The sequence below is a fragment of the Mobula birostris genome, chromosome 11 (assembly GCF_030028105.1).
Source record: "Mobula birostris isolate sMobBir1 chromosome 11, sMobBir1.hap1, whole genome shotgun sequence".
Taxonomy (NCBI): domain Eukaryota; kingdom Metazoa; phylum Chordata; class Chondrichthyes; order Myliobatiformes; family Myliobatidae; genus Mobula; species Mobula birostris.
Window position 1 is genome coordinate 110,118,501 of NC_092380.1, and position 16,345 is coordinate 110,134,845.

At 45.7% G+C, this 16,345-nt stretch overlaps 1 protein-coding gene across 1 annotated transcript in view; it reads left to right on the plus strand.

Moving 5' to 3' along the window:
- The window catches only part of kiaa1549la (KIAA1549-like a), a 260,253-nt gene that overhangs the window by 1,848 nt on the left and 242,060 nt on the right, over positions 1 to 16,345 (plus strand). The window contains exon 2 of the mRNA XM_072271383.1: positions 8,456 to 8,514. Within this exon, the coding sequence (XP_072127484.1) occupies positions 8,456 to 8,514 (59 nt within the window). The remainder of the gene's footprint in view (positions 1 to 8,455; positions 8,515 to 16,345) is intronic.

The following is a 16,345-nucleotide window of genomic DNA, read 5'->3' on the forward strand; positions in this document are numbered from 1 at the left end:
TAGTGTACAAAGGAATTTAAACTACACAGAAAAGGTTGTCACCCTCTACCATGTTAAGTATATTTCACGATGGTACACAATCACATTTCCTTTTCCGGTTTCTGTTGTGGACGGTATTGACAACGTGAAGTTTGCGATGATTTGTCTGATTTGGTTTATTTATACTGTTTTAATTGAAGAAATTATTCAGAGCACACATGTTGTTGTCACTGGGCAAAAAGGGAACACTGGTAGAGACGTATCTCCTTCCCACCACCCAGTTTTGATGTACATATGACAAATAAAGCTCATCCCTTTAACCTTTGAACTCAGCTGGTCAGGCAGTATAAGTTGGGGGGGGTAGTAGAGATCCCCTCCCCATGATTCAGGAACAAGACTGGAAGGCCCACACTTTCTGCCTGTTCCTGCCCCTGCCCTTCCCTCTGGGCTTAACTCCTCAGACCTCCATACTTATCATATCTGCAGTCCAGATGAAGGGTCAATGTTCACTTCTCTCCTTGGATGCTGAGTTCCTCCAGCAGCTTGACTTTTAGCTGACCAACCCTTCCTAGTTTTGGAATGCCCAACAGTTGTGGGAAAAACAAATCACATACACAAGAGACTGTGCAGATGCCTGAAATCCAGAGCAACACACACACAAAATGCCAGAGGAACTCTGCAGGTCAGGCAGCATCTATGGAGAGGAATAAACAGTCGACATTTCAGGGACATGTGAAGCCATGGGAGCAGGTGGTAGATGGTCGTGTGAGCAGCTGGTGCATATCACAAATCCTGGTTAAGTGGCCACTAAGACACCAGGCAAACAATCTCTGAAGAGTATTGATACTGGCTGGGGTCACCCATCTTCTAAAGATGCTACCCAGAAGAAGGCAATGACAAATCACTCCGGTAGAAAAATTTGCCAAGAGCAATCACGGTCATAGAAAGATCATGATCACCAACGTCATACGACACAACACATAATGAACAAATGAACAGGGACAGGCAATAAATTCCGGCACTGCCAGTGATATCCATATCCCATGAACTAATAATCCAAAAATTCACATACCGTGGAGAGCATTCTAACTGGTTGCATCACTATATAGTATGGAGGGGTCGGTGCACACGATTGGAAATAGGTACAGAAAGTTGCAAACTCAGCCAGCTTCATCATGGGCACTAATCTCCCCAGCACTGAGGACATCTTCAAAAGGCAATGCCTCAGAAAGGTGACATCCATCATTGTGGACCCCGGGACATGCTGTCTTCTCATTGCTATCATCCGGGTGGAGGTACAGGAGCATAAAGGTACACACTCACCTCTTCTCCTCTGCTGCCAGATCTTGAAATGGACAATGAACCAGTTTTTGCATTACTTATTTAATTTAATACATATATATATATATATATGCAATGTACTGCTGCTGTAAAACAATGTATTCCACAACATGCCAGTGATATTAACCCTGATTCCGAATCTGATTCTGATTACTAGATAGATCCACACTGTCCCTTCAGCCCAGGTTGCCAGCCATTGTGACTGTTGGATGCTGGGGAAGGCTGGGCTGCCCCAGTTACAGATAGATTGGTAACAGAAACCTGGAGTCCCACACCAGCAAGTTCAAGAACAGCTATTTCCCTTCAACCATTTGGTTCATGAACTGACCGGCACAACCCTAATCACTACAGTTTGGTGAAGCTATGACCACTGTATACCAAAATAGATTTTTTTGTGTTCTTTATTGTAAAAATGCCTGTAATTTATGTTTGGTGTTCTTTTTGGGAATGCTTTGTATCTGAGGCTCTGTTCCTATGATGCTGCTACAAGTAAGTTTCTCATTGCACCTGTGCAGACATGGACTTATGCAGGACAACGTGAAGGTGGGAAGTGGGGAATCTTGGACCACAAGAGTTCAAGGGACCGTGTTCACTGTGAAACAGTCTGTGCTTGTTTTTAAGTGTGAGAAGACAGATAATTATCACAGGCTGTGGCTGTCTTCTTGATCTCGCCAAATGTTACCCTGGCGTAATCTTCCAGATGCAGCCAGGATCTGTTTATCTGCCGCTTGCTGGTCGGAGATCCAATTTGAATGCAGAGATTCTCTCAACCATTTTGGCATCAGCTCAGGCAAGCAGTGTAGGGTTTGTTATCGAGCATATTTGTATCACTGATGAACAATTGTGATCCATAGAAACAGCTCCAGGAGATTGGAAGTTACATGCTGGAATGAAACTGGTGTGTGGTTGGACGTCAGCGCTGTTACTGGGCAAAGGCAAAGAATCTCTGTTATGATTGTAGTGTGGATTTTTTTTAATGTATATCTAGCTAATTATATTTCAGCCTGAGTCAGGTCATAGGTTCAGTCCTGAACACAATAATGCTGCCAAACCTTTATGGGATGGTAAATTGGAATTGGTTTATTTTTGTTAGATATACAGTGAAAAGCTTGTTATTACAGATCAGATCATTACACAGTACATTGAGGCAGAACAAGGTAAAACAATAACAGTGCAGAATGAAGTGTAACAGGTACAGAGAAAGAGAAGTAGACATTAAGGTGCAGGATCACAATGAGGTAGATTGTAAGGTCAGGAACCCATTTTATTGTACAGGGGATACATTCATAGAACATAGAATAGTACAGCACAGTACAGGCCCTTCGGCCCACATTGTTGTGCCGACCCTCAAACCCTGCCTCCCATATAACCCCCCCACCTTAAATTCCTCCATATATCTGTCTGGTAGTCTCTTAAATTTCAATAATCCTCTCAACATCTTTCTGAATCCTCTTGGTGAAGATGCTGCCAGAGTGTTGTAGGATTTCTCAGGGTTTAATTGGAATTGTTTTATTATTGTCATAGGTACCAGGATACATTGAAAAGTTTCTCTAGCATATTGTTTGTTTATTTTATTTATTTATTGAGATACAGCATGGTGCCCAGCAATTTAATCCTAGACTAATCATGGGACAACAAAGTACATTTATTATCAAAATATGAATGCAGTATACAACTCTGAGATTCATCTTCCCACGGATATCCACGAAACAAAGACTTTGAATCTTAAAGCGTAATTGCTGCGTCTTGAATGCAGTGAAGGGGCCGAGGCTCTCACAATGTTTCAGAAGTATTGAAACAAACACTTGAAATGTTCAGAGGTGGAAGGCAATGGACAAAGTACTAAACATGGGATTTATAGAAATGGTTACATGGTGGCTAGTATGGGTCATATGGGCTGAAGAGCCTATTTCTATGCTGTGTGACTCTTGAATCTGTTATTTAGTGGAGTTTTGCCTTTACGATGTCCATATCCCTCTGCAGATGCTGAGTTCATCCAGCAGCTTGAAGTTTAGTTGAACAATCTTTCCTAGTTTTGGAATGCCCAACATTTGTGTGAAAAGTAAATCACAACCACAAGAGACTATGCAGATGCTGGAAGTCCAAAGCAACACACGCAAGATGCTGGAGGAACTCAGCAGGTCAGGAGAAGGCATACAAGAGGGCAGGTGATTGGTGGTGGTCTGGTCTCACCCGCCATCTTCCAGTTTGTAGTTCTTCCCTTCCACCCACCTTCTTATTCTCAATTCTGCCCCCTTCCTTTCCAATCTTGATGAAGGGTCCTGGGCCAAAACATCGAGCGTTTGATTCCTCTTCGTAGATGCTGCCTGAGTGACCCGCTGAGTTCCTCCAGCATCTTGTGTGTGTTATTTGTGTTTGCTGCATCTGCAGAGTCGCTTGTGTTTAGTCGATATCCTTGTGGAGTTGGGTAGACTAGGAAAGTGGTCCCTGTAGGGTTGATGACCTATTAGTGACAGCGTTGTCCGTCACTTCACAGAGGGAAGATCAGGTTAATACTGGAAACAGAGCATTGTGCAGGGAGCATGAGGAGACGACAGGAAAGTGGGATTGGTTTAAGATACTTCAGTTCTGAGCCTGCACTGAGGGATGAATGGTATCAAACTACTCTGCAGAGAAAGGCTGCAGTGTGCAAATAAAAAGGTTTTCAAAATCAGTGAAACCTACAGGAGAAATGGACCACAATTTGTTATCTGATAAAGGGTTGCCTGTTGTGCTGTATCACAACCATTGCTATGGGCCTGGAGTTACTAAAGCACATGTTCATAAATCCACAATCCATTTTTTAGAGTTATTTTCCTTGTGGGAACAATCTCAGTCAGCCATACACACTTAGTACAATAACAGTGTTTTTTCAATGTCTGACTACAGATGGACAGACATGAACACAGACACAGATGCGTGTGCGCATGCGTGTACACACACACACACACACACACACACACAGTCAGAAATGGAGACACAAATGGCCAAACACACTCTATACTTATTCTGTACAGATTTGCACAGTAGTGTAGCAGTTAGCCTAACACTATAATGACACCAGCGACCCAGATTCAATTCCTGCAGCTGTATGTAGGAGTTTGTACACTTTTCCCGTGGGTTTTCTCCCACGTTTCAAAGATGTACGGTTGAGGGTCAGTGAGTTCTGGGCGTGCTGTTTTGGCTCCAGAGAATGGGGTAACATTGCCTACGCCATGTCCATATCCTTCCCTTTCCTCACATTCATGTGCCTATCTAAACTTGTGGGCTGCCCCCAGCACATCCTCAGACTGAGTTGGCTGTTGGCATAAATGACACATTTCACTGGTATGTTGTGATGTACGCATGATAAGTGAAGCTAATCTCAAAGGTTCTGGCGGTGATCGACAAGAAGGGTGTCTCGAGGCTGTTGCTCTCCGGCTGGAACCCCAGAATCAGTGGATAATGGTAACTTGGTTACCGTCCATAACCAATTCCGAGAAGGCTTGCATGCAAAGTGAGAGGGGGAGGGTTTAAAGGAAATGTGCAGGGGCTCAATCCCTTTTGCACAGAGATTCCTGGGTGCCTGAAATGGGTTGCCAGGGGTGGTGGTGGAGGCAGAGACGACCTGATTTTAGTTAAGAGCCCGTTAGGGTGACACATGAATTTGCAGGGAATGGAGGGATGTGGGCAGAGAAGATTTAGTTGAATTTGCCATTGTGTTCAGACATCATAGGGCATAGAACACAGAATAGTACAGCACAGGAACAGCCCCTTCGACCCACAATGTTGTGCTGAACCAAATAAATTAGTAATCAAATGGCCAACAAAACTAATCACTTCTGCCTATACAATGTCTACATCCTTCCATTTTCCTTACAGTCATGTGTCTATCTATATGTCCCCTAAAAGGCTTTAATGTTTCTGCCTCAACCACCACCCCAGGCACCCACCACTTTGTGTAAAAAAAAAAGAGAAAATTTGCTCTCACATTTTCTTTAAGTTATCCTCTTTCACGTTAAATGCACATCCACCGGTATTAGACGTTTCAACCTTGGGAAAAAGATACTGCCTGTCAACTCTTTCTGTGTCTCTCATACTCTTATATCAGATTCCTCCTCAGTCTACACCGCTCCAGAGAAAACAACCCAAGTTTCTCTACCCCCTCGTTATAACACATGCACTCTAATCCAGGCAACATCCTGGTAAACCTCTTCTGTACCTTCTCCAAAGCTTTGACATCCTTCTAATAACGGGGGCAGCCAGAACTGCTCCAGATGTGGCCTAACTAGAGTTTCAAAAAGTTGCGACATAACTTCCTGACTTCTGAACTCAGTGCCTTGACTAACAAAGGCAAACGTGCCATGTGGCTTTTTAACCACACTATCAACCTGTTAGCCACTTTCAGTGAGGGCTGAAATGCCTCTTCCTGTGCTCTGTTCTATAACCTGCATAGCAGTGCGATTGAAAGAGTCACTACCTCACAGCACCGGTGACTCACTCTCCTTATAACCCAGGCCCTTGAGTCCAGACAGTTTTCTGGCTTTGTAGCATAGCAGTTAGCTTAATGATATCAACAGCATCAGTGACGTGGGTTCAATTCCTGCTGCTGTCTGTAAGGACTTTGTAATTTTTCTCTGTGTCCCTGTAGGTTTCCTCTGGGTGCTATGGTCTCCACCCACAGTCCAAAGACGTACAGGTTAGCAGGTTAATTGGTCACATGGGTGTAATTGGTTAATTGATGAGGTAAGTTGTCCTGTGATTCGGCTAGTATTAAATGGGGGGACTGCTGGGTGACGTGGCACAAAGGGCCCATTCTGCGCTGTGTATCGATAAATAAATAAATTGGGCTGGAAGGGCCTACTACAGTGCCACATCTCTAAACAAAAAAAAATAAAGTAAAGCTTTTTTTCCTGCACTCTCTCTGCTTTAACAACATCTTTCCCATAATGGTGTCACCTGTACTGTTGGATATTTGCTCAAGCACAAACCAATCCTTTGGGCTCGGTAAGGTTGCCTTTTAGTTCGATTTTTAGCACCAACTCATGGTCACCATGGTAACCTGAAGAAAAATTGTATTGAATGCTTTTGAATTCGGTGATAATAAACCTGATTCTCGTTCTGAAATTATTAAATTGGTTTATTCTTGTCATATGTACTGAGGTACAGTGAAAGATTTGTTTTGCACGTCGCCATGCAGATCATTTCATCGTAAGCCTATAAGACAAAAGAGCAGAAACATGACATTTGGTCCATCGTATCTGCTCTGCCATTCCATCATGGCTGATTTATTATCCTTCTCAACCCCATTCTCTTGCCTTCTCCACGTAACCTTTGACATTCTTACTCTTTGAGACCTTCATTGGTCAGGGTCGACCATGGATTTGCATCTCAGCTGTCCAGATATGCAAGCCAGGGCAGTACAATATGGAGAGCGAGCTGTTGCCCATGTGGCAGGCTCCCCCTCTCCATGCAACTGATGAATCCAAAGGAACGGCAGAGACTGATACAGTTTGGCACCAGCAGCGTCACAGGAGTTGCCAGTCAGCATTGAACCCAGTGTAAAACTACCTTACAGACCCCAGCTCCAGGTGTTTTTCCTGGGGTTTACTCCTAAAGCCTTCCCCACGAGTGAGTAAGGCCGCAAGACAGCGGAGGTTTGAGATCAGAGTTTTCCTTCTAGATGAGCTGCCAACCACAGCTGAAGAGCCCTACCTGCCAAAGCAACTGGTTTTAAGGAGCTAGTGACTTGCCTTTGCACTTGATTCTGCTGGACTTGGTAGCTAAGTCACACGTGAAGGCCAAGAGCTGGACCTGGTTCTCAGAGGCTATTTGAGATGCATGCCATTGGGAGCAGTTAATAGACAGGGGAGCTTATCCCTATTACAACCCCACTCTAACAACCTTAAGGAACCAACACACTTACTAATCAAGAATTTATCAATCTCTGTTTTAACTATATCCAATGACTTGGCCTCTACAGCTATATGTGGCCATGAAATTGCACAGATTCACCACTCTCTGACTAAAAAAGTTCCTCCTCATTTCTGTTCAGCATGTTGAGGAAGTACAAGGGAAAACAATAGCAGAACGCAGAACAAAGTGTTACAACTACAGCCGTACCGGCAGGTTGTGAGGTTATCTACCTGTCCAGGAGGTCCATTCAGTAGTGTTAGAACAGTGGGGGTAGAAGTTGTTCCTTGAGCCTGGTGGTATGTGCTTTTGGGCTTTTGTATCTTCTGCCCAATCAGAGAGGGAAGAATAGGGAATGTCTGGGGTGGGTGGGGTCTTTGATTATGCTGGCTGCTTTGCTGAGGCAGTGAGAATTGTAGACAGAGTCAGTCTCCAGAGGGGAGGCTGATTTCCGTGATGTGCTGATCTGAGTTCACATCTCTCTGTGATTTCACTAGAAGAGGGATCAAGTCAACCAGCAGGGCTGTAGCTGAGACAGCAGAGGAAAGGATCAGCACGGGTGTGGACCAAGTATGTCCAGAGAGGCAGATAGTCGGACAGTGTATACATCTTTTGCAAACCCTTCAGTAGTTACATAGACATCCGAAGAGTAGACTATCTGTTGGATGGAAGTGACTGATAGAGGCAGATGCCAAGTTTTTAAGCTCACCAGTGGGAGGTGGTGCTTTAGCACTGCTGGCCCACCACCTCGAGGGAGTCTTGATCATAAGCGGGCCAAAACTCCTGAAGGCAGGTGGCAGATCAACTGATGATAGCACAGGACAGTTAACGTCTTAGTCCACGTGTATTTTCAATTCTTAATTCGGCCTTGGGCCTTTGAAGACGTGATACATCCTTTCCGTGATGCATTGGTAAAATTTGGTGAGGGCAGATGGGGATGTGTTGAGTTTCTTTTAGGTCTTCTGAGGAACTGTCTGGTGAGCTCTCTTGGCCATGGTGTTCACGTTGGACCATGACTGGCTCTTGGTGATGTTCGCGACTGCTTGTTTTATTATAATAGTGTCAGTAACATTATACTGTCTAACGTAAACATGCACTTCACACTTTATGTCAGCCTGTCGATCTTCAGGCCATGTCACCCAGGGACTCGTGCTAGTATTATTTGACCATATGTTCTGTGTTTTGCACCTTGGCCCCACAGGAATAAACAATGAACTTGAACCCTCAATCCTCTCTGCCTCAGAGCTGTTGATGTAAGCCGGAGCACGTGCACCATCCCTCCGCCTGAGGTCTACGTCCGCAGTAATTTGATATTGTGTGGTTCTTGGTGGTCTGTCAGTACAGCGACAGGAGACCTCTGCGGAGAGTTTTTAACGTTGCTCTGGGGGCAGTTCCACTCTCTTGACCCCGGAAGTCCGGGTCCAGGGTCAGAATCGGATTCAGGTTTAATATTGTATGTTGTGAAAATTATTGTACTTGTGGCAGCAGTCTTTGCAATACGTAATCATAGAAAAAAAGTGAATTACGGTAAGTATATATAAATCAACACACATCAAAGTTGCTGGTGAACGCAGCAGGCCAGGCAGCCTCTTCCTAGAGATGCTGCCTGGCCTGCTGCGTTCACCAGCAACTTTTATGTGTGTTGCTTGAAATTCCGGCATCTGCAGATTTCCTCGTGTTTGTGAAATATATATAAATGTTAGTTAAATAAGTAGTGCAAAAATAGAAATAAAAAAGTAGTGAGGTAGTGTTCATGGGTTCAATGTCTATTGAAAAATTTGATGACGGGGGAAGAGCTGTTCCTGAATCACTGAGTGTGTGTCTTCAGGCTTCTGTACCTCCTTCCTGATGATAGCAGTGAGAAAAAGACATTACCTGGGTGATGGGAGTCTTTAATGATGGATGCCACCTTTTTGAGGTGTTGCTCATGGCCAAGTGGTTAAGGCGTTCGTTTAGTGATCTGAAGGTCGCTAGTTCGAGCCTCAGCTGTGGCAGTGTGTTTGTGCCCTTGAGCAAGGCACTTAACCACACATTGCTCTAGTCTGTGCGAGGAGTGGTGCCCGACACAGACTTCCAATCTGTGCCTTGTAAGGCATGAAAGTGCCCGACGCAGGCCCCTCATGGTCTGAGTCGACGTTCCCCTCCCCTCCCTCCCCTCCTTGAAGGCGTCCTGTCTACTGTGGAGGCCAGTGTCTGTGATGAAGCTGACTATGCTTTCAAGTCTCTGCAACTTACTGTGATCCTGTGCAGTAGCCCCCACCCCACCACCCCTCTCCCCCAGACCAGACTGTGATGCAGCCAGTTAGAGTGCTCTCCATAGTATACCTGTGGTACGAGTAGTTGTGTGACTTTATGCACAGTTAAGCTGAAAGCATGTTTTGCTTTTTGTAGTTTCATCTGCTGGTGGGTGGTCTTGGCTCCAGTAGAAGTGATAATGGTATAAAGCTAAAGGTGAATGATTTGGAGATAAACACTACTTGAGATTTTCGGTGCAGTTTTAGCAGCTAATTGTTCGTTGTACATAAGGACGTCGAGGCTCTGGAGAGGGTTTTACCAGAATGTTGCTTGGATCAGAGGGCATGTGCTACCACAAAATGTTGGACAAACGTGGGATGTTTTTTCTGGAGTGGTAGAGGCTGACGGGAGATCTGATAGAGGTTTATAAGATGATGAGAGACATAGACAGAAAAGACAGACAGTATCTTTTTCCCAGGGTTTAAATATCTAATACAGTGAGCATGCATTTAAGGTGAGAGGGGGTGACAGTGGACGGTGCCTGGAACATGCTACCTGGGGTGGTAGTAGAGGCAGATACATTAGGAAGTTTTAAGAGACATTTATATAGGCAGATGAATGTGAGGAAGGTGAAAGGATATGGACATTGTGTAGCCAGAGGGGATTAGTTAGGTTGGCCATTTGATTATTCATTTATTTGGATTGGCACAACATCATGGGCCAACAGGCCTGTTCCTGAGCTGTTCTGTTCTGTTCTACAACAGAACTCACTGTGTAATAAATGTCATCGCTTCATTAAATGCTGTATTGATTGGATGTCCGCTGTATCTAATGATGACAGTTAGATTTGTGCAGCTTCCAGGATCTAGATGGAGTGCAATGCATAAAGAAACCTGCGCAGGAGAGTTTTAAAGCGTAATCCATTGCACAGGGACAGTTCCACTCTCTTGGCCTCAGAAATCCGGGTCCAGGGGTACGAGCAGTTGTCACAACTGGAGTCTCACACACAAAATGTTGGAGGAACTCAGCAGATCAGGCTGTATCTATGGAAATGAGGAAACAGTCAGCGTTTTGGAGGTCAAGACCCTTCTTCAGAATGGGAAAGAAAGGTGAAAGAAAGGCCAGTGATGTTGTGGGGATGGAACTGGACTCTCTCACGGTGGTGTCTGAAAAGAGGAGGCTGTCCAAGTTGCATGCCATCTTGGACAATGTCTCCCATCCACTACATAATGTACTAGTTGGGAACGGGAGTACATTCAGCCAGAGACTCATTCCACCGAGATGCAACACTGAGCATCATAGGAAGTCATTCTTGCCTGTGGCCATCAAACTTTACAACCCCTCCCTTGGAGGTTCAGACACCCTGAGCCAATAGGCTGGTCCTGGACTTATTTCCTGGCATAATTTACATATTACTATTTAATTATTTATGGTTTTATTACTATTTATTTATTTAAGGGGCAACTGTAACGGAAACCAATTTCCCTGGGGAACAATGAAGTATGACTATGAAGATGAATGGGGGATTAGGATAAGCTGGAAGGTGATAGGTGAAGCCTGGTGGGTGGGGGAGAGGCGATGAAGTAAGAAATACCCCTTCCTTTCCAGTCCTGATAAAGAGTCTTGGCCTGAAACTTCGATTCTTTATTCCTTTCCATAGATGCTGCCTGACCAGTTGAGTTCCTCCAGCAGTTTGTGTGTTACTCTAGATTTATGCAGTTCTTCTTTGAATGATGTGAATTGCACGAAGAAACCTGTGTGAGAGTATTTAAGGTGGAAAAGTTGTTGCACTGGGGCAGTTCCACTTTCTCGACCTCAAAAGTTCGGGTTCAGTGCTACAAGTAGTCATCACAATCTGGGGTCTTCCTTGGCGCTCTTGACTTCTTCTGTGCCTTGTCCTGCCCTTCGCTCTCCATGAAGCATTGCCGAACCACATTTCTGGCTGTTGGATCTCACTGTAGATCTCATCTCCCCAGTCTGCCAGAGCTGACGTCGTATGCCAGGACAGGCATGTCCCTATCTCACCGGGGTATGAGGGCCACTGGCTCCTCTCACCTGAGTTAGCCCGTCAGTTGAAGCTGAGCTTTGGAGGAATTATTCCTTATTTAGTTATGTATTTGGAATCAAAAGGTTTGATAAAATTGCGCTTAAGGTGAGAGGGGAAAGAGTGGTGGGAGCCTGTGGGGTGATGGTAGAGGTAGATACATTAGGAGTTTTAAGAGGCATTTAGATGAGCACATGAATATGAAGAAAATGGAGGGATATGGAAGGATATGGAGATTGTGTAGGCAGAAGAGATTAGTTTAGTTGGCCATTTAATCACTAATTTAATTGATTCAACACACATTGTGGGATGAAGGGCCTGTTCCTGTGCTGTACTGTTCTATGTTCTATGTAAATATTTGTCACATTGGGGTATATTTAAGTTGGAGGTTGATCCTGATGAAGAGTCTCGGCCTGAAATGGTTTATTCCTCTCTATAGATGCTACATGACCTGCTAATTTCTGCAAGCATTTTGTGTGTGTTGCTCTGGATTTCTGGCATCTGCAGAATCTCTTGTATTTAAGAGGTTGATAGGTTCTTGATTGATCAGGGCATCAAAATGGATGGGGAGAACACAACATTGGGGGCCGAAGGGCAGTTCTGTGCTGTTCTATGTTCTATGTGAATATTTGTCACATTGGGTATATTTAAGTTGGAGGCTGATAGGATGGAATTTGATGCTGATGAAGGGTCTCAGCCTGAAACTTCAACTGTTTATTCCCCTCCATAGATGCTGCCTGACCTGCTGAGTTCCTCCAGCATTTTGTGTGTTATATTAAGGCATCTGTTAATCTTGCGAGACCATAGATCTGCGCCTGGAAAGTCTTCACTCTCCAGGGCACAAGCCTGGGCAAGGTTGTATGGAAGACCAGCAGTTGCCCATGCTGCAAGTCTCCCCTCTCCATGACACCAATATTGTCCAAGGGAAGGGCATTAGGACCCATACAGCTTGGCACCAGTGTCGTCGCAGAGCAATGTGTGATTAAGTGCCTTGCTCAAGGACACAACACGTTGCCTCGGCCGAGGCTCGAACTCATGACCTTCAGGTCGCTAGTCCAGTGGCCACGTGCCCACACTTGTGGGCACGTGTGTATGTTTTGCGTGTATTGCTCTGAACTTCCAGCATTTGCAGAATCTCTTGCTGGAAATCCAGAACACAGGAGGTCAGGCAGCATCAGTGAAGGGGAATAAACAGTTGATGTTTTGGACTGAGACCCCTTATCAGGCTAATTAATCCTTCCCATAGATGCTGCCTGGACTGTTGAGTTCCTTTAGCGTTTTGTGTTCTGGCCTTTTTACCTCTTCTCACCTGCCTGTCACTTCCCTCTGGATCCTCTCCTCCTTCCCTTTCTACTCTGGTCCACTCTCCTCTCCCATCAAATTCCTTCCTCCAGCACCTTACCTACCCCCACCCATCTGGCTTCACCTATCTCCTTCCAGCTTGTCCTCCTTTCCCTCCCCCCTCCCCCCACCTCTTTTATCCTGGCGTCTTTCCCCTCCTTTCCAGTCCGGAAGAAAGGTCTTAGCCCAAAACGTCGGCTGTTTGTTTCTCTCCATAGAGGCTGAGTTCATGCAATGTTGATTTAGTTTTCCACTCGTTATCAAGTGTGGAGGTTATACTTTCAGAAGCAGTTTTGTTCCCATGTGTTGACAACCTCTTGACACAGAGAAAGGAAGGTTGACATATCCAAAGTGTACTTACCTCCCACACACATTGCAGAGTGCTGTGCAGTTATTCAAGTATTTTCGGAGAGTAGTGCAAAAGATCTGCCAGCTAATTTCTGCATAGCAAGATGACACTGACAGCAATGTTAATGACGGGAATTTGCTGAAGGTAATTAGGCCATTCAAGCCATCGTGTTCAGGCTGTCCGAAATATGGACTTCAGACTAAACCCCATTTCCCACCTCTTTGTCTGTCTCTCCATAGGTTTCCTTTTTGTTTGTTTACAGGACATCATCATTCCCAGCTAAGCCAGCTAATTGCCCATCCCTAGTTGCCCTAGAGTAGGTGGTGATGAGCTGCCTTCTTGAACCACCGTAGTGCCTGAGGTGTAGATACTCCCACACTGCTGATGGGGAGGGAATTCCATGATTTTGACCCAGCGACAATGAAGAAATAGCAGTATGTCTCCAAGTCAGGATGGTGAGTGACTTGGAGGGGGATTTCCAAGTGGTGGTGTTCCCAAGTATCTGCTGCTCTCGTCCTAGATGCCAGTGGTCATGGATCTGGAAGGTGCTGCCTTAGGAACTTTGGCGTGTTATTGCAGTGCATCTTGTAGATAGTACACACTGCTGCAAATGTTCGTCGATGGTGGAGGGATTGGATGCTTGTGGAAGGGATACCAATCAAGTGGGCTGCCTTGTACTGGATGGTGTCAAGCTTCTTGAGTGTTGATGGAGCTGCACCCATCTGGGCGAGTAGCAAGTATTCCATTACACTCCTGACCTGAACCTTGTAGATGGTGGACGGTCTTTGGGGAGTCAGGAGGTGAGTTACAAACCGCAGGATTCCTAGCCTTTGACCTGCTCTGGTAACCATGGTGTTTATATGGCTAGACCAGTTCAGTTTCCTGTCGGTGGTAACCCCCAGGATATTGATAGTCGGGGATTCAGTGATGGTGATATCTCTGAATTTCAAGGGACGATGGTTAGAGCCTCTCTTGTTGGAGATGGTCATTGCCTGGCACTTGTGTGGCTCGAATGTTACTTGTCAGCCCAAGCCTGGATGTTGTCCAGGTCCTGCTGCATTTGGGTATGAACTGCTTCACTATCTGAGGGGTCACAAATGGTGCAGAACATTGTGCAGTCATCTGCGGACATCCCCACTTCTGACCTTTTGACGGAAGGAAGGTCATTGATGAAACAGCTGTAGATGGTTGGCCCTCAGACGCTTCCCTGAGGAACTCCTGCAGTGATGTCCTGAGGGTGAGATGGTTGACCTCCAACCACCACAACCATCTTCCTTTGTGTCAGGTATAATTCCAACCAGCGGAGGGTTTTCCCCTAATTCCCATTGACTCCAGTTTAGCTAGGGCACCTCGATGCCATACTTGGTCAAATGGTGCCTTGATGCCGAGGGCTGTCACACTGGGAATCTTTGTGGAGCTGCCTCCTTCAGTGAGTTGTTTGATTGTCCATCACCATTCACGGCCGGATGTGACAGGGTTATAGAGTTTAGATCTGATCCGTTGGTTGTGGGACCTCTTTGCTGTCTATCACTTGCTGCTTATGGTGTTTAGCACGCAAGTAGTCCTGTTTTGTGGCTTCACTAGCATGCCACCTCATATTGAGGTATGCCTTTTGTTCTCCTTCTCCTGCACTCTTCATTGAACCAGGATTGATTCCCTGGCCTGGTGGTGATGTTAGATTGGGGGATATGCCAGGCCATGAGGTTACAGATTGTAGTTGAGTACAATTCTGCTGCTGCTGATGGCCAACAGCACCACATAGATGCCCAGACTTGGGCTACTAGATCTGTTTGGTCTATCCCATTTAGCACAGTGGTAATGCCACATAACGTGGTGGAGGGTCTCTTCAATGTGGAGACGGGATTTAGTCTCCACAAATACTGTGTGGTGGTCACTTCTACCGATGCTGTCATGGACAGAAGCTTCCATGGCAGGCAGGTTGGTGAGAGTGAGGTAAAGTGTGTTTTTCCCTCTTGTTTGCTCCCTCACCGCCTGCTGTAGTCCCAGTCTAGTAGCTCTGTCCAGTAGGACCCGACCAGCTCGGTATGTGGTGGTACTACCGAGCCACTCTAGGTGATGGACATTGAAGTCCCCACCCAGAGTACATTCTGTTCCCTTCCCACCCTCAGTGCCTCCTCCAAGTGCTGCTCAATGTGGAGAAGTACTGATTCATCAGCTGAGGGAGGATGGGACGTGGTAATCAGCAGGAAGTTTCCTTGCCCGCGTTTAACGTGGTGCCATGGGACCTCATGGGGTTCAGAGTCAATGTTGGGTGTTGCCAGGGCAACTCTCTCTCTACTGTAATCCACTGTGCCACCACCTCTGCTAGGCCTGTCCTGCTGGTGAGACAGTACGTACTCAGGAATGGTGATGGTGGAGTCTGAAATATTAACTGTAAGGTGTGATTCTGTCAGCACAACTACGTCAGGCTGTTGCTTGACTAGTTTGTGAGACAGCTCTCCCAACTTTGGCACAAGCCCCCAGATGTTAGTAAGGAGGACTTTGCAGGGTCGACAGGGTTGGTTTTGCTGTTGTCATTTCCAGTGTCTATGTTGATACTGGGTTGTCTGTCCAGATTCATTCCTTATTATTTTCTTTTTAGCAGTTGGATACAACTGAGTGGGTTGCTAGGCCACTTCAAAGGGCAATTAAGAGTCAACCACATTTCTGTGGGTCTGGATTCACATATAGGCCCAACCAGGTAAGGATGGCTGGATTCCTCTCCTAAAGGGCGTTAGCGAACCAGATGGGTTTTTACGGCAATGGACATGGTTTCATGGTCATCAGATATTTTTTGTATTGAATTCAAATTCGCCATCTGCCAATGCGGGATTCGAACTCCTGTCCGTATAACCGGGTCTCTGGATTACTGATCCAGTGGTAATTATCACCATGCCAAACTCACCCTACAGGTTACAGGGTTATAGGGCACTTCAGCACAAAATCAGGCCCTTTGGCCCATCTAGTCCATGCCAAATTGTTACTTTGCCTAGTCCCATCGTCCTGCAGCTGGCCCAAGCCCTCCGTTCCCCTGCCCTCCATGTGTTTCTTCAAACTCTCTTAAGTGTTGCAATTGAACCTGCATCCACCATTTCCGCTGGGAGCTCGTTCCACATTCTCACCATCCTCTGAGTGAAGAAGTTGCCCCTCCTGTTCCCCTTAAA